Source organism: Schistocerca gregaria, chromosome 2, assembly GCF_023897955.1.
Source record: "Schistocerca gregaria isolate iqSchGreg1 chromosome 2, iqSchGreg1.2, whole genome shotgun sequence".
Classification (NCBI taxonomy): Eukaryota; Metazoa; Arthropoda; class Insecta; order Orthoptera; family Acrididae; genus Schistocerca; species Schistocerca gregaria.
Window position 1 is genome coordinate 361202381 of NC_064921.1, and position 22759 is coordinate 361225139.

The 22759-nt window shown below is 39.9% G+C and overlaps 1 protein-coding gene across 8 annotated transcripts in view; it reads left to right on the plus strand.

Annotated features, from left to right (window-relative positions):
- The window catches only part of LOC126337072 (sodium-dependent phosphate transporter 1), a 267042-nt gene that overhangs the window by 202070 nt on the left and 42213 nt on the right, over window positions 1-22759 (plus strand). For 4 of the 8 annotated variants that reach the window (XM_050001410.1, XM_050001415.1, XM_050001411.1 and 1 more), the window contains exons 3-8: window positions 17529-17715; window positions 18899-19935; window positions 20022-20120; window positions 20499-20642; window positions 21277-21459; window positions 21545-21664. In XM_050001410.1, the coding sequence (XP_049857367.1) occupies window positions 19740-19935; window positions 20022-20120; window positions 20499-20642; window positions 21277-21459; window positions 21545-21664 (742 nt within the window). In that variant the 5' untranslated portion in view covers window positions 17529-17715; window positions 18899-19739. The remainder of the gene's footprint in view (window positions 1-17528; window positions 17716-18898; window positions 19936-20021; window positions 20121-20498; window positions 20643-21276; window positions 21460-21544; window positions 21665-22759) is intronic. The other 4 variants (XM_050001412.1, XM_050001416.1, XM_050001409.1 and 1 more) reach the window with 1 other exon arrangement.

Below are 22759 nucleotides of genomic sequence, written 5' to 3' on the forward strand. Positions count from 1 at the left end.
CTCGCAAAAGAGGTCACCTGCCAGCCGACCTTACATTTTTCATCAACTTTAATCCCTTTCTTCTGTTTCTAAAATTACGGTTGCAGTTTTATTGACTTACCTTTGACCAACTTGATTAATCTGCAATTCTCAAATGGCTCTGAGCACTATGGGACTTAACTTCTGAGGTCATCAGTCACCTAGAAATTAGAACTACTTAAACTAACTAACCTAAGGACAACGCACCCATCCATGACCGAGGCACGACTCGAACCTGTAGCGCCTAGAACCGCTCGGCCACTTCGGCCGGCGAACAATTCTCGGTTAGCGAGCAGACTTTGCTGAGGGGATTAGATAAGGAAGTAAGAAAACAGAAGTAATGGATGAGTCATTATTTGGGCAGCAAAATAACTCATATCTGAAGTAGAATGGATATACACGGATGTGGGAAACGTCATGGGCTAGCCATATGCACATATACAAATGGTGGCAGTGTCCCTTACGCAAAATATAAGAAGTACATTGGTGGCATTGTCAGTTGCACTCAAGTGATTCATGTGAAAAGATTTTCGAATTGATCATGGCCAGACGACTGGAGAACGCAGAATGGTAGTTGGAACTAGACACATGGGACATTCCATTTCGGGAATACGCATTCAGTACTCAGAGATCCACCGCGTCATGAGTGTGCCAAAAATGCCAAATTTCAGGCATTAAATCTCACTACGGACAACGCTCTCTGACTGATGGCCTACACTTAACGACGAGAACAGCGGCCTTTGCGTACAGTTGTAACTGCTAACACACAAGCAACAGTGCTTGAAACAACTGCAGAAATCAGTGTGGGTCGTACGACGAATGTAGTCGTTAGGATAGTGTGGCGAAATTTGTCGTTATTGAGCTATGGCAGTAGACGACCGTCGGCCGCGGTGGACGAGAGGTTCTAGGCGCTTCAGTCCGGAACCATGCGGCTACTGCGGTCGCAGGTTGGAATCCTGTCTCGGGCATGGATGCGTGTGATGTCCTTAGGTTAGTTAGGTTTAAGTAGTTCTAAGTTTAGGGGACTGATGACCTCAGCTGTTAAGTCTCATAGTGCTTAGATCCAGTAGACGACCGACGCGAGCGCCTTTGCTAACAGGACGACACTGCCTGCAGCGCCTCTCCTAGGCTCGTGACCATGTCGGTTGGACCCTTGACGGCTGGGCAGGTAAGTTCAAATATGGCTCTGAGCACTATGGGACTTAACGTCTGAGGTCATCAGTCCCCTAGAACTTAGAACTACTTAAACCTAACTAACCTAAGGACATCACGCCCATCCATGCCCGAGGCAGGATTCCAACCTGCGACCGTAGAGGTCGCGCGTGTCCGGACTGAAGCGCCTAGAACCGCTCGGCCACTGCGGCCGGCGGTCAGGTAAGTCCTAATTTCAGTCATCAAGAGCTGATGGTGGGGTTAGTGTGTGGTGCAGACCCGACGAAGCCATGCACTCGATTTGTCAACTGTGCAGGTTGGTGGTTGCTCCATAATGCTGTAGACTGTGTTTACATGGAATGGACTGGCTTCTCTGGTCTGACTGAACCGATCATTGACTGGAAATGGTTATGTTCAGCTATTTGGAAACCATTTGCAGCCAAAAATGTTCCCAAAAAAAGCTGGAATTTTTACTGATGACAGTGCACCGTGTCACTGAACCACAAATGTTCGCTATTGGTTTGAACAACATTATGAACAATTCGAGCGAGTGATTTGGTCACCCAGATCGCCCGACACGGAAACCATCGAAAATTTATGGGACATATTCGAGGGGCCAGTTTGTGCACAAAATCGTGCACTGGCATCACTAACCCAATTACGGATAGCTATAGAGGCAGCATGGCTCAATATCTCAGCGGGTGACTTCCAACGACTTGTTAAGTCCATGCCATGTCGAGCTGCTGCACTACACTGGACAAAAGTAGGTCCAACACTACATTCAGAGGTATACCATGACTTTTGTCACTTCAGTGTAAAATGAACACCGGCTATAAGAACAAAAGCGTTTTTGAAACTGATTCACTTGTCCCTACGTATGTGTTGTATGCAACCTGCACACCTGAAGATACCACAAGCAAGATTTTAAATTTCTCTCCCTCGTTACACGCATACTATTAGTCCTACAGAAAAGATGAACAGGACCTTTACCTAGGAAACGAAATGTACTTAAATTTTGTACTGGCGTAAGTTTTCCCAGAGGCTGCAGTTTTACAATTATTCAAGAAAAACGTACAGAAGTTACCTTAAAACGGCTTTTTATTGGCTAACTCGAAAACTGTGATCTCCAGCGAAAACATATTCCATTACAGAATTTAACCTTATTAAATTTCTTACAAAAAGGTCTTGCTCATTTTTTTCTGTAGGACTAATAGTTTACGAGCAGTGAGTGGGAGAAATTGAAAATTTCGCACGTAGTTTTTGATGATGTTGCCAATTGCATAAAACGCATATATAGAGGCAGCTCAATCACCTTTCGTAATATAAGTTTTTCCGTTATAAAATGTTTTTTGGAGGTATTTGGAATATATGCTTGTATGGAAGGGAACTTCAGGGTGGTAAACACTTCAGACAAGAAGCTTTCGAAATGCGCTACGGAGAAAGCTGAAGACTAGATGGGTAGGCCGAAAAGCAATGAGCGGTACTGAACCGAACTGGGAAGAACGAATTTATGACCCAACTTGACTGAAAGTACAGATCAGTTGATAGGATACAGTAGAACTCCCCAACTTCGTGACTCTTTGAGGTTTTTTAAATGAAACTCTCTTAATATTTCACGTGTCACGCAGGGAATTTTGCTCAACAGAACTACACATCTCTTCTTTCGAATTCTGTATTTCCAAGAAATCTGTCTCATACAGAAGGGAATGGGCATTTCCTTTTGCGAACAATTTGGTGTGCCTTATACGACACAACAGCAGGACGACTGAGCCACTTCCAGAATATTCGTGTGTTTGCTGTGAATGATACTGGTGCTTCCACTGTCTTTTCGGGAAATGGCGAAAACATTTTCTATATTTGACTACTCTTAACTAAACCACATAAAGATGTCAGATTCTCCATGTCACTAAGCTTCTAGAAACGACATGACGGTCTTTTGGCAGACTAAAACCAGCGATGGAGTTCGAAAAGTTGTCTTGTTGGCATGCATATTCAGAAGTCCACACACTTGTTAAATGTGCGTGTCAGTCGATCAATTTACATTCACGATATAGTACTTGTCCGAGAGATCTCGTCACTGTTGGCATGTCGTGTTTTTTGGGCTGTAGAGCATTGCTTTCTAGTCAGCGGCGCCGTCGTACGCCGCATGTAAGCTTCCATCCATATTCACGCTTGTTGTAATATAATCTCTTCTCTTAATAATTGCTGAAGGCGCTTAGTCACAGCCGTCGCCTCCCTTTAATTTCGTGCCTTCAAACTACTTGCCTGGTCGTCCTTTTGAACACACTCTCTTACTCCTTTCATCGGTGTAACCTTCTCAGAAAGAGTGTTTAAGAAATTAAGATTTGCTTTCAGAAGTGATACTGCATGAGGAGGAGTCATTCAAAATTTCTGTATTATCAGCGGTTTCCGAAACAGAACAGCGTGAAACTGTCAGCGTGGCTAATGGTGCTTGTGATAATAAAATAATGAACTGCGTTTTGCAGCCAAATTCTGTAACAACTTTGTCATCATCTACACTAATGGAGTTTGGGCCCTGTGTAAACACATGAATTGTAGCCAATGGGAGCAGGTGCCCTCATTCTTGTTTAGCATGTGTACAATCATTTGAAATGAAATGGGACCTACTTGTTTCCACTTGCTCCATGTACTGTCGGTCTTCAAAAAAACCTCACGACGAGCCATCTTGGTAAGAATGGTAGGACCAACTTCGGTGAGGATCCATAGAAGTGATTGAATCCGAACCCAAGTCCGCGAAAGCTTTCACTAATGTTCTGTGCCTCTGTACGTGAGAAATTTTTTTATCTTGAGTCGTAAAAGGAAGCTGAGAGCAGGGGAAAAAATTAATACTTTCTACATCTTCTCCATCCTTTGAGTTTTACGCAGCTGTATCTCGTAACATAACATCTTTACCTTCGAAGTGGTCGACACACTGGACTTTCATTTGGGAATAGGAGGAGTCATGTTCTTGTCCGACCATTCTGATTAACTTCCCCTAAATATGTTAACACGAATGATAGTATATTACCTTTGAAAACTGCGCGGCTGCTGATTTCCTTTCCCGTCCGTGCCATATACTAAATTTTGATCAGTCCCTAATTATGTAATTTTCCTCAATTTTTTGAACAACTGTCGAAGCTTGTAGGAAAGTCTGTGAATGAAATGCTTTACTTATAGTATCGCTACATCCGGACATGGAAACATCACTGGAGTACCGTTGCTGAATTGTGAAGGCTGTAATTCTTGTCCACTGCTTAGAAAATAATATAGCAGTATTTGCATTAAAAAAAACTCGAGGTGGTGATAAACGATGACAGTCATTCGGGATTTCTCATCAGCGCTATTTGTGGCATTCTAAATGTGTAGCACTTTGAACAATAAAATTCAACTGTTGTCATGCTCAGTGAGATCAGATACAATCAGGCACAGTTAACACACATAACTGCCCGAAAAAGGAGTTCCTCATGTCATGACTGAATCTGTCGTGGTACTTTTGTCATTTGTTGCTAAATTTTAACTGTCGATCCGTAACAGAAGACGGCTAAAAGTGATTAAAAAAAGAGCCACTTCCTGGCTTGGCTTGTGCAAGGAAGAGATGGATACGCCTGGATGCCACTATTAGGCAGATGCACAAACTTGTGCATTTATTTCTGATCGTCTGTTAGGTCTTGCTCCTCATTAACAGAACTCCCACGTTGAAAGGACGAAACGAAATTTCTCCTCAACAGTTCTGACTCCGCTTTCTACGCCATTCAGGCGCATCCATCTCCTCCTTGCATAAGCCAAGCCAGGAAGTGCGCACATCGGTAGCGAAAATTATGCTCGTAAAGACGACGACCAGGGGGCAGAGGAATGCTCATGGGCGCGCCGGCTCAGCTTCCGGAGGAAGGCCGCGGCCGGTGTGTGGCGGAGCATGCCTTCGCGGCGTCAGGCGCCACCACGTCCTAGCTGTAGGACGCGGGCGCGGGCGCGCCCAGAATAGCGAGGCCGTGTCAACACGGAGACGCGCGACCCTCCGTATTTTTACTTCGCCACCGGGGAACAGCGGGTGCGCCCCACCGCTCCAGTTGCCTGCGTTTGACTCGGAAACGACGTATAACTCTTACGAAGAGACCGGACACTATTTGCCAACGGTTTACTGTAGATAAATCCGATTCTTGAAGACGACTTGCCGTGGACGGCACATTGTAAAAGTAACCAGGGGAACATTTATTTCAAAACTACATATCGTTAGTTTCCACGAACCAAGGAAATTTGTAGAAATAACAGTAACTAAAAGCCACTATCGAATCTGATGAAATGAATCCAATGTTAGGAGCACGTGACACAAAATAAATGGAACGTGAAAACAGTCCCAAACGTGAATTTATGATCCAATTTGTAACATGTTGGGAATGTTAGTCATATCCGATTCTTAAAGCACCCATGTTCTCAGTATGAAGTATGCTTACATCGAACAGACATGCCAAATCAAAACATAGCTCCTGTCATTCTGCAGTCTAACATACAGCGCATACCTAACATGAACGTAAATATGGGTTTAGGAACAAGAGACGTTACGCTCTGTGAGCTCTACCCCTTATAGAGGTGCGTGTAGTACTGGGTATCATACTGCTGCAGCAAGGGCAGATCGTAGGTCCGATAGGCTTGCGGTTTCATTCCTTACCGTACGGCCACAAGCAGTCAGCAAGTGCAGCACGTAATAGTCCTTGGCTGAACTTCCCGTATCCCGAATTTGTCCTTTCAGAATTGGTGACACAATCTGTGAACGACTAAAGGAAGAACAATCAACTTTCTGTACATATCTAATCTGCCTTTATTCTCCATCTACGCCGTTCAAAAAAGTTGACCATTCCAGCTGCCATTTTCTCGTTCTGGCAACAGCAACTGCTGTATTAGATTTCTAACTGGAAGCTACTTCAGTGTAAAGATATACGCGGATAAGCGAAGTGATCTCCACTTCGAGAAGAAAATTCATACATGTTTTGCACGTTCTGCAGATGCGATCTTCTAATTTGCATTATCTAAATATCAGCTGTAGACAGCAAATTGTAGCTATCCTTGCAACTGATCTGTAGGGCCAGAGCTTATCAAAGTGATTCCTCACCCCCCCCCCCTCCCAACCCCCTCAGTACTTTATTGATGAGAAATATCGCACACAAGAAGTTAACTGAATTGTTATAGTATTTAAATTACAAATTGTGTGAACTTCGTAGAAAAATTGAAAGTAGAACAAAACTCAAATGTTACGGCTTATGGCAGTTATTGTACATTGGTCATAATGGGCACGATTGGCGGGCACAACGAAGCCGTCTGTCCAATGAGATTTTGGTACAAGAGTTAAATGAGTTAAATGTTATGTGCGTTGCTCAGCTGAGAGACTGCTTTACAGCAGTGGTTCCCCATCTTTCAGAGACCGTTACACCCGAGTGCAAAACGATATTTCAGCTAATAACCCCCCACCCTTGCCCCGAACCATCATTACTATTAACAACTAACTACTCATTGGAAAGAAACATAATTTCCTTTGAAAACTTTCATCTTTAAAATGTCAAAGATAACTGATACTAAGTTTTTATAAGATTTATTAAAACACGAACTAATGAATCAAGGAGATAAGTGGTGCTGATCATTCCTAACAACTTTTTTTTATATAGCGTGAGAAAACAGCTCTACTGCATCACAGTGCTACCTATAGCTCTTCCTCAGAAAAGAAAACTATTTACATTAAGGGTACACTCTTATCACACAACATGCTTCCTCTACAACAGTCCTCTCCCCAGCGACAGGTGATTACCCTCATTCATTTAAAATTCATCCAATTAATATGCATGCGCTATGCTTAGGTCTATTGCTTGTAGATCACTTGATTGCTGGACTCTTTACTTCAGAATTAGCAGAAATTAGAAGACTTCAGGCTGCCCGTGCTTTGTGTCTGACCACCACCGCCATTATTATTATTATTATTATTATTATTATTATTATTAAGTAGGCCCTGCAGCAGTGTAGAAGGGGAATCATAGTCCTGTCGCGCTGTCAATCAGTGTGTTCATTGCTGCGAAAAAATAAGGAAGGATTTTCTAGTGTATTGTGGGAACTACCTACAACTCAAAGATGGCATTTTCCTGAGATATTTATTTAATCATATGTGCTGTGTGTGTCATCTACATCTATACTCTGCAAACCACCGTAAGGTGCAAGGCAGAGGATATGCCCCATTGTACCAGTTATTAGGATTTCTTCTTGTTCCATTCACGTGTGGAGCGCGGGAAGAATGATGGTTTCAATGCCTCTGTACATGCAGCAATTGTTCTAATCTTATCGTCACGGTCAATATGTGAGCGATACGTAGGGAGTTGTAGTGTATCCCTAGAGTAATCGTTTAAAGTCGGTTCTTGAAACTTTGTTAACAATCTTGGGATAGCTTACGTCTGTCTTCAAGACTCTGCCAGTTCAGTTCCTTCAGTATCTCTTGTCACACACGCCCACGGATTGAACAGACCTGTAACTATCCGTGCTACCCTTCTCTGTATACGTTCAATACTCCCTGTTAGCTCTGATCCGTCAGGCTAGCCGAGGGCGCTAATGCGCTGCTTCCTGCGGATTAACGATGTTGTTTTTAGGCGGTTTTCCACATCCCACTAGGTGAGTACTGGGCTGGTCCCGATGTCCTGCCTCAGTTACACGACTCGCACACATTTGAAAACGTTTCCATTATTCCATGGCTTACACTAGACACAGACAGCTGAGGTACACTAATTTCATCTGGAGAGGGGGGGGGGGGGGGGGAGTGGCGACAGGAAGGGCATACGGCCACCCTCTGACACTAACTTCGCCAAACCCATAGTAACAGGGCCGACCCCACATTGAAAGTGGGACAAAGGCCCAAGGACATAATGATGATACCATGGTAGCCCTATGTGGTATAGGTCCCACACACTTAAGCCATATTTCAGAACCGGCCGCTCGAGTGATTTGTTAGCAATCTCTCTTGTAGACTCGGTTTCACTATCATAGATAAAAAGAACAACATACGTATGTAGTGGGTGGATTATCTGAAGATGATGTTCGTATATTCGTTTCACAAGCTGTAACCTCCACTAACCTACCATCCGTTAATGCTATAGTCAGTCATGAACGCTGATGGTTCGCGCAGGACGAGGCACGTGCCGAGCACGAGTGCACTGTTGCCGGTTCCAAGCGACAGTGGGGGTACGCACCTGCACGTGCTTTGCTCTTGAAGAAAGCATGTATCCTGCAAATTAAGTTTCTTATTTGCCTATGTAGAATTTGTAGGTTACCAACGACGATAACTCGCAACAAATGGAATAAAATTCCACCAAACTACTCGCTAGGCTCTCGCATTGGTTACGACATCCACAGCAGAGTGCTCAAATACTACTGATCGTTCGTTGGCTGTCAGAGAATGACGTGATGTAGATTTTCATTTTTTTTATTTAGCGGCTTATGATATACACCGTCCAAGTACATATTTGTGTATGTACTGAACAAGCCTATTACTGGTTCTTACGTAACCAGTATTGCAGTATTAAGAAATAATGACACTAATAATTATCTTTAAAAGTAATTTAATTTTATGACTGAAACAAAACTGAACCCTTCAGTTTTGCACCCATCAGGGAGGTAATTACCGCCAGGCTGGGAACCACTACTTTGCAGTGTGACAGTTTCATTCGCACTAAAATAACAAAATACCTAACACACATCAGTAAAGGTATTTGTAGATGCTTCAGCAATGCACTCGATGACAAATGGCAGACTGTTAGCACGGCCATACGTTCAACACGAGAACTGAGACGAACAATGTGTAGCGGGAAGACTGACAACCCCCGTAATATTATTAATCAGCCACAGAAAGCTTACTCTTGCATTCTTCCTTTATTTACACTCCATACCGATGGCAGCAGAAACTTGGGAGCAGCAGTAAATTATCTCCAGTAAATTGCACATCCGCTGCAACTTTTTTGCTCGCTTTCTCTACCGTTCCATCTCGCTTGTCCTCGGGCGACAGAAATTGGTTAAAAACCAGAAGTCTTCGAATAGATAGCGTATTTACTTCACGACTTCTTACGATGTTTGAGATCCTTCATTACTGTAGCAAAGCAGCACGAAGAACTCCATTGTTGAACATATAGATATGCTAATAGTTTTCTGCACAAAATTTGAATAGTTCTGAACATTTCGCATAGAAAACTATAGTACTCGGAAAATTTTGATGTTGTAGAAGAAAAATTGTTTTCCAGTTTGCGAAAAAAATATAATTCTGAAAAGTTGGCCAAGGTTCTACAGAAAACCATAATGACTTTCTTGTGCAGACAACAGGTTGAGGTAATTGCAATAATGGGGGACCTACTGTCACTACATAAAATATATAAAATCGCTCGAGAGTTGTGATCAGTTCTGGATAGCACCCGTACTGGAACTCGGAAAACTTTACACTGTAGGAAATACTGCAACGAGCCACAAGTTCTTTTTTAAATGATTTTATTGTACAGTCACTAGTTTTGGGACTGAGCCCATGGTTTTACGTTTGTATCCTAAAATGTAACAAAGTTTTGTGATTACATAGTTAACAAGATTTGCCATTTGCATCCTAAAATGCAACAAAGTTTTTGTGGTTACATTGTTGAAGACATACGTATGGTTTATTCATTATGGTTGTAAGTACAGAGAATAAAACATACATAAGCGTAAAACTATGTAGCCACAAAACTTTTTACTTTAGGATGAAAATGTCAAACCTCTTGCAAACTATGTTCTAACGATCTTTGTTACGTTTTAGGACACTACAGAAAAACCAACAAAAAAAGTCAACGCTATCATCTGATGATGGGCTTAGGCCCGAAACTAGTAATTGTACATCATTTAAAAAAGAAACTTGTTGGTTGCAGTCTTTCCTACAGTGTGGTTTACGAAAACAGCTGCGGTGTTCTCTTATCAAAATAGGTAAAATAATGTCGGAAAGCTTTATCCTCATGTAGTAGGCCGGTCCAATCCCCAACTTAAGCCATCTGGGCAAGATTACATAGTGTTCCATTATCTAATTTGAGTTTGCTATTTAAGGTACTATGGATGAAAATTAACATATCCAAATATTTTATGTCAAAACTCTTAGCTTTTTTAGACAAAACAAACGCTATTAATGTTCTACGTCTTTATTCTTTATGTCTACATATTTGCAGCCATCTGTCTGCTGCTAGAGTAGTGTTGCTTTTCCTATCTGGGACCTCTTGGAGACCGTCTGAGACGGGGGTAATTGGCAGCAGTCGATTTCTTTCATCAGTCCACTGGGCCAACATCAGCGAAAATACTCTTTCCACAGTCACGTTGTGTGTGGGAAGAGAAAACAAATACTAGCATAATTCTAGCAGTTGGCCATTGCGTTCAGGATTTTCGGTTTCCTTGAGACAGTAATGCCACCTTTTTTTCACAGAGTGTTTATTTAGACTTCCTTCTTCCGAGTCACACTTAGATTCGAAAAAGCCGAGTCACACTTCGTTTCTATAAACCCAAAACAGCTGTCGCCAGAAATCTTCACACCATTTTTAGTCAGTTATGTAATAGTGTTTTCAACCGTCACCCAATATGGGGTTTCAGATAGCATCATCCATTCAAGTACTTGACATTTATTCAAAGAAATAGCCCATTTCTCTAAGTAATCAAATGATATGTTATACACTCCTGGAAATGGAAAAAAGAACACATTGACACCGGTGTGTCAGACCCACCATACTTGCTCCGGACACTGCGAGAGGGCTGTACAAGCAATGATCACACGCACGGCACAGCGGACACACCAGGAACCGCGGTGTTGGCCGTCGAATGGCGCTAGCTGCGCAGCATTTGTGCACAGCCGCCGTCAGTGTCAGCCAGTTTGCCGTGGCATACGGAGCTCCATCGCAGTCTTTAACACTGGTAGCATGCCGCGACAGCGTGGACGTGAACCGTATGTGCAGTTGACGGACTTTGAGCGAGGGCGTATAGTGGGCATGCGGGAGGCCGGGTGGACGTACCGCCGAATTGCTCAACACGTGGGGCGTGAGGTCTCCACAGTACATCGATGTTGTCGCCAGTGGTCGGCGGAAGGTGCACGTGCCCGTCGACCTGGGACCGGACCGTAGCGATGCACGGATGCACGCCAAGACCGTAGGATCCTACGCAGTGCCGTAGGGGACCACACCGCCACTTCCCAGCAAATTAGGGACACTGTTGCTCCTGGGGTATCGGCGAGGACCATTCGCAACCGTCTCCATGAAGCTGGGCTACGGTCCCGCACACCGTTAGGCCGTCTTCCGCTCACGCCCCAACATCGTGCAGCCCGCCTCCAGTGGTGTCGCGACAGGCGTGAATGGAGGGACGAATGGAGACGTGTCGTCTTCAGCGATGAGAGTCGCTTCTGCCTTGGTGCCAGTGATGGTCGTATGCGTGTTTGGCGCCGTGCAGGTGAGCGCCACAATCAGGACTGCATACGACCGAGGCACACAGGGCCAACACCCGGCATCATGGTGTGGGGAGCGATCTCCTACACTGGCCATACACCTCTGGTGATCGTCGATGGGACACTGAATAGTGCACAGTACATCCAAACCGTCATCGAAGCAATCGTTCTACCATTCCTAGACCGGCAAGGGAACTTGCTGTTCCAACAGGACAATGCACGTCCGCATGTATCCCGTGCCACCCAACGTGCTCTAGAAGGTGTAAGTCAACTACCCTGGCCAGCAAGATCTCCGGATCTGTCCCCCATGGAGCATGTTTGGGACTGGATGAAGCGACGTCTCACGCGGTCTGCACGTCCAGCACGAAATACTATGAAAAAAACATGTTTTCTGGTGTCAAAATTTCAGATTTACCGTATTTTTTTCTTCCTGCACATTAAAACCGAGCTTCAAATTTGTATAGCTAAATTACAATTTACAGTGATCGTGCAAAACATAATATTGTGGAACACCTTATATTTTGTGAACTGAAGACATCGAATAAAGTTTTTGGCAAATGATGATATGTGGAGAGGGGCGCGTAATTCTGTTGAATGTTAAGTCCTAGTATCAGCAGAAATAAGGAAGCTGTTACGCCTTTTTTTAAAATGGAACTATATACATAATTTCAACAGCATGCAAAAGCTACCGAAAATTTGGATACAGTAATGTAATGCTTCTTACTGATGTTGGATTAAACTTTTTGTTAAAGTGTTAGATACATGCACTAAAATGTGAAGGTGAGGTGGTTGGAATCAGCTATTGCGGTGTAAGCACTGCCAAACATGGCTCTTGTGCCAGTCTGTCAGAAGAGTCAGCTATAAGTGTTGTAAATGGAACTAAGTGCTAACTTCTAGTCTATTGTGAGGCCTCTAGCAAACATATTTGAAATGTGTGTATATATTCAGGTTTAAATGGATAATGTTTGTGGATCAAATAAACAGTCAAAAGACTTGGCAAGATAAGCAATATTCAGACTGGCTGGAAAGCATGTTGTGTGAATTGTTAGAAGGGAATTTGCTAAACTGTATACACACACACACACACACACACACACACACACACACACACACACACACACACACACACACACACACACCTGTAACTCAGTAATAATAATAATAATAATAATAATAATAATAATAATAATGGGTGAGGCCTTGTCATGGTGGGATGGCTCAGTACCCACAAATCCAGATAGGGAAGGAAAATAGCTTGCTGCCTTGTAGGAGGAGGGGGGGCATTAATGAAGGCAGTGGTGGAGACTATCAGTATGAAGAACTGACAGAAGAGGTATAATGCAAAATACACTTCATGTCTGACTTGCAGCAAGCAGCAAAGTTGACAATGTCTGCTCACCAGAGAAGTGACTGGTATTCTTCTTCTGGGACTAACAGCTAAAGTCCTAAAAAAATAATCAGCCATCTTGAGGTGTGGCAGGAAACAGACATTTACTCCAGGTGTTAAACAATTAACAGCTGTCAGAAACAGTACAACTAAGCTATCAATTCTGGGACATCTGGACTGACATGCAAACAGAGGCAGTCGGAGTCTTATAGTCAACTTCACCCAAACACCAAAACCTCGTTTGACATGCTAAATGAAATTAGAACTCTTAAGAGCAGGAATGTTGAGTGAACTAGAGCAAATCCTAAATGAGCAAAAAATAACAAATACCGACACTCCAAGAAACAATGCAGTGGATTTGGGGTACTACAGCATTTTAAAAGTAAAAGTAGACAAATGAATACCGAAAAAAACACCCCTCTTAGGGGCCGCTTTTGCAGTCCAACAGAGATATAATCACCTTCATGGCAAATGTGAAGCCTGTAAACACAAGACGAATTACAGTCACTGTGAAGTGTCCAAATAGAACATACACCCTAATCAATTCACACATGCCAATCAGTGTTGAAAATAAAAACCAACCATGAACATGTAGAGAAACCTTAGGAAAAACTATACAAAATAGTACCTAAAATTATACAAATCCATGTCAAAATCCCAGTAGGTGATTTTAATGTGCAGCTAGGCAAAGAATGTACAGAAAATCAACTGAAAAATTCCCAGGAACCAAACAGAATGTATGAAGATTACTTGAACTCTGGAGGATATTAAATCTTAAATTCATGTCAACACACTTCAAAAAGAAACCACCAAAATTGATGACATGGGCAATCTCTCTCTCTCTCTCTCTCTCTCTCTCTCTCTCTCTCTCTCTCTCTCTCTCTCTCTCTCTTATCACAGAGACTTAATGAAAATCCAAGTCAGAAAGGGTAAAAAAAAAAAAAAAATAGATGCAGACCCTTAATTGGCAAGAATTAAATATTTTAAAACTTCAGAAGTTTGTAGCAAGGAAGACACAAGTCACCAAATTTGACACTAGCAGGATCCAGCCATCTCTCATCAGAGGTCTAGAGAAAAACCAGTCAAACCCTTGGCTAGAAATTAAAAGCAAATTGATCAAGATAGTGCAAATACTAATTAATACCTCTGCAGGAAAGGAAAACATGCCCTTGAACCCTTGGTGGAGTGATAAATGTGAGTATGCAATTCAGTCCTGACAATAATTGGAACAGAAATAAGACAGAAGACGGCTACAAAACATTCCTGGCAATGAGGAAAGAGAGAGCCAAAGAATGAAATGATCAATGACTTAAAATTGTGAAAGACTTTGAAAGAAAGAAAAAAAAACACATGAAATTTGTATGAGGACTTCACAACTAAGCTCATACGGCATCAACCACAAAAATTATGCTCCCCCCCACCCCCTGCTCTAAACAAGCAAAAAACTGCCAGGTACTTCAAAGAGCTACTTAACTGCCCAGAATAAACACGGCGATTCCAACCACATTACTCCTGTTAGGAGAAGAAATAACCAGACAGATCAAAAGGCTGAACAACAATTAAGTATCAGAGGAGTTTCAATCACAACAGAAATAATAAAATCAGCAGGCTCAAACACCATAAAAATAATCACCAGAACCAAGAAGACATTTGGCAAACAGAAAAAATCCACAACAATACAAAGATGTTTTAATTCAGTTACACAAGAAGGGAGACAGAGCAGATGTAAATAACTAGTCACTAACATCAGGTGCATATAACATTCTATCTCAGTGTCTATTTGAAAGAAAACAGAAACAACTTGAATAAAAAATTTGAAAATATTGAGTATGGCTTTTTGATTAGTCTATTCATATCCAGAGCAAATCTTGAATCTAAGGCCAATCATTGGATATCGGAGAACATGTAGCAAATATTTAGTTTGCACATTTATTGATTTCAATAAAGCCTCTGGCTCACTTGACCGTGAATCTTTCATCCAAATATTAAAAGGACCAAGGTGTAGATCTGAAAAAAACTTCTAATTATATAGGTAAAACAAACACTGACTGATACAAAGTACAATGTTAAATTCATGGAGGAACTTACCGATCCTTTCGAAATCAAAACAGAGAGAAGACACGGAGATGGGCTGTCACTGTCCCCCTTACTTTTCAACTGTGTCCTTGAGAAAGTAATACAATAATGGCACAGACAGAAATCAGTCCTCAAAGTTGACTAACCAACCACTTCAGGCAGAAGCAATTTTTGTGCAGATTGCCTAGCCTCTGTAGATGATTTAGCAGTATTAACTGGCAACATTTCATCATCCCAAAATTAGGGTGGAATCTTGAAAGAAAATGAAGAAAAAGTTGATCCCCAGATATCATTTGAAAACGAGAGTGTAAAAAGCGTGGACTGCAATGAAGTAGCACAAAATTTATGGAGACGAAGTATGGCAAAATTAAATGTGTTCTACAAATTAAATCTCAATGAAACAATCCAGGGAAATGGAATGAAAAAGAAAGCAAACTAAATTAGATGCAAAAAAGGAACTTTGTACAGACATACTCAAAATATCTACAACAAGAAATGTATGTCTAAGCTCACACAAGTAAGATATTCCAATGCAGTAATTAGATGAGAATGCTATAGGGATCAGAAACACTTAAGAATAGGAAAAAGACATTGAGAAAAAGGAATGCAAAGTCATAAGAAAAATTCTAGGCTCAGAACCTTTAGATGAACAATACTAACGTAGAAGCAGTCATGAAATCAAACAATACACACACATCCATAGGAACATTAGAAAACGTAAGTTATGGTTCTGTGGACACATTAAAAGAATGAACACACAGACTGACTCATCAAAACAAGTAGTTGATTTTATTTGATTTTATGTTTTGAAAATAGGAAAAAAGTCAAAATGGACACGATGATTTGGGTTGGCAAGACCAAAACTGATCTCAAACTGGCAAGAATGACTCAAGATAATGTCCAAAAATATGAAATCTGCACATGCAAAATTCACAAATGACAAGTTGACCAAGAGGAAAACACAAAGGAGTTAGGAACAACATGATCTGACAAGAGAAAGGGATCCCACAGGAAGAGAATGAGAGATATGGGCACAAGGGGAGACAAATACCCACTTATAAGTACTTTGCATAAGTCTAATGGACTTATTTGCAAATAATAATAACCAACATCATCATCTCACTGTTACACATACCATACGGCAGTGTATATGTTAAATGAAAGCTAGGTTTGTGGGCAAACAGGCTGTACATTGTCTCCCACCCAAACAGTGGCTTACAAGTGGGGCAATTCTTCTTCCTTTCATTTTGGCTATCTGAAGGCTTATGAACAATGTGGTTCAGATTTGTTATTTCTGGTCTTTGTCCTTGTTCAGTATATTCTTTTATTCTCATACTTTGCAAGCTTCTTCATTCTTTCGACAATTTTGTTTTTGGTGTTTGGCCCAATTCTCTCGTGGAAACCTATGACAGTGTTGTTTATTTACTACTTGTATTAATTTGAAAGTCATCCCATTTCTTACAGCTCTCTTTGTACCTCTTGGGTCCAATGTACATAAGTTCTCATGTTTACAAGAAACTACATTATCTAATAATGTGTTAATATTTCATGGTAGATTCTAAAGATGTGACAGAAGAATGTGGTCTTTCTTTTTCTGGTGATGTAAGAGATTCTCCCTATGTGAGTATACAGTTCTTGGCTCCTCATTTTCTATATTAACAGTCTTCTGTTCTTTGAGGTCCGAATATCCTTGTGGGAGTCTTTCGTTCCACAAGTTCTAATCTCTAAAGCAGTAACATGCTAAAGAGGTTCGGACTTCCTGCTGTATGTTCAAAGTGGAAGGGGGATTACTGCCTGGCACTACTGCAATTTTGCATTTACAGAAAAAATTCTCCATGGTTAATTGTAAGTTTGTGTTCTTAATTAATCTAACTTATTTGTTCTTCTTTTTGTGCCATACCCATTTCTATCTATTCACCTAAGTATGAAAATCTCTAGATATTCTGAATTTTTGCTTATCCTAATGTCATCTAGATAGAAGATGAAATCATTGCCATCATCCTGTATCTAACGTTCTTTGTTGGCAGTCAACACAAAGGCATGAACAGGATTTACAGGTGGAGACCATAAATCTAAAATTTTGCTCAGACATTGCAAATTGTGTAATTGACATGTGAAGCCAGGAATATCTCACAGCTGTATTAACTGCATTTTTTAAAATTATGCTTGCCGCTCAAAATGGACTTTCATCAGTGCAATCTCAGATGTTTTATAGCGATTTGTTGTTGTTAGTTTTAACCATTTATTTTCTGAAAATACAAAACTTGTGAAAGTTCATAAGCTTAAAAAAACTCAATATGTTTTTAGTTTTGAGAGAGAGAGAGAGAGAGAGAGAGAGAGAGAGAGAGAGAGAGAGAGAGAGAGAGAGAGAGAGAGAGGGGGGGGGGGGGATTTCATTCAGTTGTCTAAATTAATCAGTCTTTACTTTTGTTGCAGATGATTGCTAGAAGTATGTCACCATCAAGATGCTGTGCCATTGTGGACAGCCATCCCATTTCTTAGCAACGGATTTAGTGTGACCAGGTCACTAGAAGAAGTTTAGGTTTGATTTAATAGATAGCAAAACTTGGCCAGCTACCAAAACTTGGTGATATTTTATTTGGTGATTCATCTCTCAAGACAGGTAAGTGTAACTATGAGAATTTTCTAACTTCATAATTGATGTAGATGTTTGATTTTTTTCTGAGTTATTTTAGAGGAATCATATGGAATAGATGGCTGTATTAACCTTACTGATACTACAACTAAAGAATTTTATGACTGTAAATAAATTTGTTTGTACTTAGTTCTTATACATAGCTTATTTTTGATCCTTTCTATTTTCACTGAATGTGTGTTGACTCCCCGCAAAGTTTTGTATGATGATGACTTTTATCCAGTGCCCAAAAGATTAACAAATGAAAGTATACATAACCTGTTATAAAGGATGAAATTGGAAAACTGATGGGAAGAAAATCAGTTAGGTAGTGGGGAAAGCTAATAATAATAATAATAGTAATAATAGTAATAATAATAATTTAATGTTGAAATATTTCACTCTAGCAATTGATGTAAAAAAAGAAATGTATTTACTTCAATTTACTACTGTGAATTTGACAGTCAGTGTTGTAAAATGAGACAATCTTCTTACTGATTTGCATCACATTAGTAGAATATGGGTAAGCATAGTTTGTGGGAAGAGGACAACATAACAGAGATGAAGACTGCGTAGAGGGTGAAGTTAGGGCAATATTTCTGTTGGTGTGGAGTGTTGAGATTCCCAAGTCTGATTGGAGTTGTTTCCCAAGTTCTTAGTTCCAGTGGTTTGTTCACTTGAATGAGTGATTAGTACTGTATGATCAATTATAGACATGTTTCCTGTGACTGGGATTATTATTTACAAAATGCAGTAGGATGTGGCTGTTAGTAGTGAAACCTACATGGGTAACAGCCAAATGTTTCTGTATCTGCCATAACCAGTTTCATATTTTAAACAATTATTAAAACCACTGTGAATTTTATTATCTAAGGCACTGGTGAAAGATACTGTTTATTTAGCGACAACAGACTGTATCTTTGCAGTTTGGTTCATAGATTGGTTCATGTAGTTAGCTACTAATATGTGTTGCTAAGTGGGCTGGGATGTGTAAGCTGTTTTGAACTGCTGGAAAGTTAGAAGTGTAAAAAATTTAAGCAGATTTGTTTTACTTTTAACTGGTATGTGTACAAAATTATATCTGAATAAGCAGTAATGTATATATAACGCTTACCTTTACGTAAGTAATTCTAAAAATACATTTAAGATTTTTTTTGCTCTTCTTTTGCAGGAATTATTTAGTAGAGGAACAATAAAGTTTACACACAGTCTGATCTCAACAAAATGCTTTTGTAACATTTTAAAGGCTACTGTGAGGAAAAAATACTCATTTCATAGAGAACAAAAATTCTCTATTCCCTTTTTTGTTTTCTATTTTGGAACAAAAAAGGGATAGAGAGGGAAGAAAAAGAAAGTTAAAACTGCTTAACCTTAAAATAAAAACAATCCTTCCATCAATTGAGGGACACGCTTAATTCGTCGACTGGGCAAAAGTTTTGCTTTGGATAAAATTGAATGATTCTCTACTGCAGTGTTTGAGCTGGAATATTATCCTTTGAAAGAATAGAAACTATTTTGAAAAAGAGGCCTAATTATTTTCATATCTTGCCGTCATTAAGAGTAATTCATTGACAAGACTTGGTGTACCACAGATCACATACAGGCAGATAGAGGTGCTCATATTTTGGCTTTTTCTCTTAAGAGCAAAAAAATCCAAAAGCCAGAGGTGGTATTTAAAACAAAAAGCACTAAAATATTACGGGGTACTTAAGATAGATAAGGGAATGAAGCTCAGGAGCTTATAGAAATTCCATAGAGAAAGGAATTCTGTGATAATTATTTTTTTATATTATTCAAGAAGATATTGAATGGAAGTATTAACAATGGCAGACTGGAATGATGTAACATGAAGATAATTTGGAGTAACAAGAAGTGTGTGTGAAGTAAAATTGAAAATTGGAAGAAAGAGCATTAGATACTTAAAGTTATTTAATTTAGTCACTTCTTGAAATATCTTGAATATAACAGAACTCAGTGGTATTTTATTTTACAACATTTTCATAAGCAGCATCATGATTGAAGCGTACTCATCAGACGTTTTGTGGATTCTCATCGTTGGATTTATTGTTGCATTTATCTTGGCATTTGGAATTGGAGCAAATGATGTGGCTAATTCTTTTGGTACATCAGTGGGTTCAAAAGTTTTGACAGTTAGACAAGCATGTTACTTAGCTACAATATTCGAAACTGCAGGAGCTATATTAATTGGTAAGTTAAAACTTAAAAGTACCTGGAAGAATGATATACAGTAGGGTTTTGTAATGATATACTCAATGTCAGTTCATAATTTTCAGGTTACAAAGTGTCAGACACCATGAGAAAAGGAATATTAGATGTTAACCTTTATGAGGGACGGGAGAGAGAATTCATGCTTGGGTTCCTCTCATCCCTTGGTAAGAATACTTTCATTACTCAACAAAAAAAGTAGTACATGATAATAACTGAGATTGTATTTTAGGTTGAATAGGAAGCAAATTGTTTTGTTCTACTGATTTTTATTTATTTCTAACTAGTTTTCACTTATCGGACCATCTTTTTTTGAAAATCCTCCAGTAAGGTGAAAACTAGTTATTGATAAACAATAATCAATAGAACAGTACAGTTTACTTGTTATTAAACTTTAAATTTTTAATGTTCTACCAAGAAATGGCAGAAGAATCCATAAATGTTAAGATATTACTATGCATAGTACTCACATCATACTATTTAATGCACTGCAAGCTAAATTCACAGATTTTTAAAATAATTTTAAATTCTTAACATTCCCTCAGCTGGCAGTGCAGTGTGGCTCCTTGTTGCAACGTTTCTGAAGCTGCCTATATCGGGAACTCATAGTATAGTTGGAGCCAGTGTTGGTTTCTCCCTAGTTGCACAGGGATTTGCTGGATTGCAATGGATGACACTAGTTACAATTGGTATGTATTATCTTTTTTATAATATTTCATTATTTCTGTCTTGTTTATGGTTGTTGGTTGCCACAGTAGACAAATTATTTCAGTAGCAGACACCTGTAACCACCAGACAGATGGGATCATAAGTGATAAACAGAAGACACACTGAACAATGTTGCTTTCCTGTTCATTAATTTTCTGTGTAAGCATTTATATTTCTCACATCTAAAAGACTGTAATTCCACCATGTACTTTGTTGCTTCATGAAGGACTTCATATGCTTACTGTAACTCCTCCCCCCCCCCCCCCCCAATTCTGGTAGAGTTACCTCTCTACTTACCAATATGCAGAAATAGAGAGAACAAGAATAAAGAAAGTGAAACACTTCTGCCAGGTTACAGAAGGCTGTACCCAGCCGTCATAGTACTTAAATAGGTTTCACAATTCATTTGCACAGAAGCTACAGAAAGTATTAACTCTGTTTGGTGTGACTTCCTGATTCCATATATTTAGTAGCTCATATTTTTTATATTTTCTGTTAATTTCATTCATCAAATTTCATATTGTCATGGAATGAGAAAACAAAGGTATCAAAGACATTTTATGGTGGCTGTTGGGTAACAAGAGTTAAATTTGAAACTATTTTATATTGTTGCAGTTGCCTCGTGGTTCATCTCACCAGTACTTTCTGGAATGATGTCAACCGTCTTGTATTTGCTCATCCGGAAATTCATCTTACGGGCACCACAACCAATAAAACCAGGACTTAGAGCACTTCCTTTGTTTTATGGTGTCACAGTTTTAATAAATGTGTTTTCTATTGTTCACAATGGACCGAAATGTAAGTACAGTCAACTGTCTCCAGCAAGTGATGGCATTGAGGTATAGTATTTCAGTATTCTCACTATCTGTTTGCTTTCCTTTAGTGCTATACTTCGATTACATTCCATGGTGGGGAGCATTGATCCTCAGTGTGTCGATTGGCATCTTGGTCACCCTGGGTGTACATTTCTTTCTTGTACCTCACCTGAGGAATCAGATTCTGAGTAAGTGGCTCTAGTTTAACTTTGCTTACAGTTCCTGTTTCTGTTAGTCTCATCTAACTCACGAGGATGAAGTTTACAATTTGATGTGTCTTCATGATTTTTCATAATAGAAATACCTGCTGCCACTCCATGTGTCAAAACATTGTCAGCATAATCTATATGGTCTGAACTGACAGTCATTAGAGTATCACTGAGAAGTAGCAGCATTTCTTGTTTATATTTAGTTAATATCACACACATTGTTTTGGCATCCAGACACAAAACCTTTAATGGATATTGACTGATCCTGTTGCTGTCACCAGCACAAATGTTGATCGGGAAAGAGCAGTTCTTGAAAGAGTATCATTCATGGAAATGATGAGGTCTTACATTCCAAAAATGTGAGAATTGGCTTAGAAAGTCACTGAAGGGAGATAATCAATGAACATCAAATCCAAACTACAGAAGAATACGTATGCAAAGCAGTAGAAAGTTACTTGAAGTGACAGAAAAAAATAATAGGACCAGTAGCAGTCAAACCCTACCATTTTGGTTTCTTAGCTCGACATGTACTCATTGCCACTTCCCGAAACTAGCATGGATTTCGAAAACATTAATCATGTGAAACCCAACTCACATTGTTTTTACATGACATACTTAAGCTTGCTCACATGATGCACTGAAGCTTGAATCAAGGCAACCAGATTGGTGCAGTGTTTCTTGATTTCTGAAAAACATTTGACTCAATACCACCCCTATGTTTGTTGTTGAAAGTACATTCATATGGGGTATCAAGTGAAATATGTGACTGGACTGAAGGATGCAGCATGTTTCATTAGGTGGAGAGTCATTGTCAGATGTAGAAGTTACTATGGTTGTGCCTCGGAGATGTGTATTGGGACCGTTATTGTTCATGTTTAATTAATGACCTTTAATACAAGGTTAGTAGTAAAATCAGGATTTTTTTTCCCCAGATGATGCAATTATGTATAATGAAATACTATCTGATAGAAGCTGCATAAATATTAAGTCAGATCTTGATAAGCTTTCAAAGTGGTCCATAGATTGGCAACTTTCTCTAAATGCTCAAAAATGTAAAATTTTGCACTTAAAAAA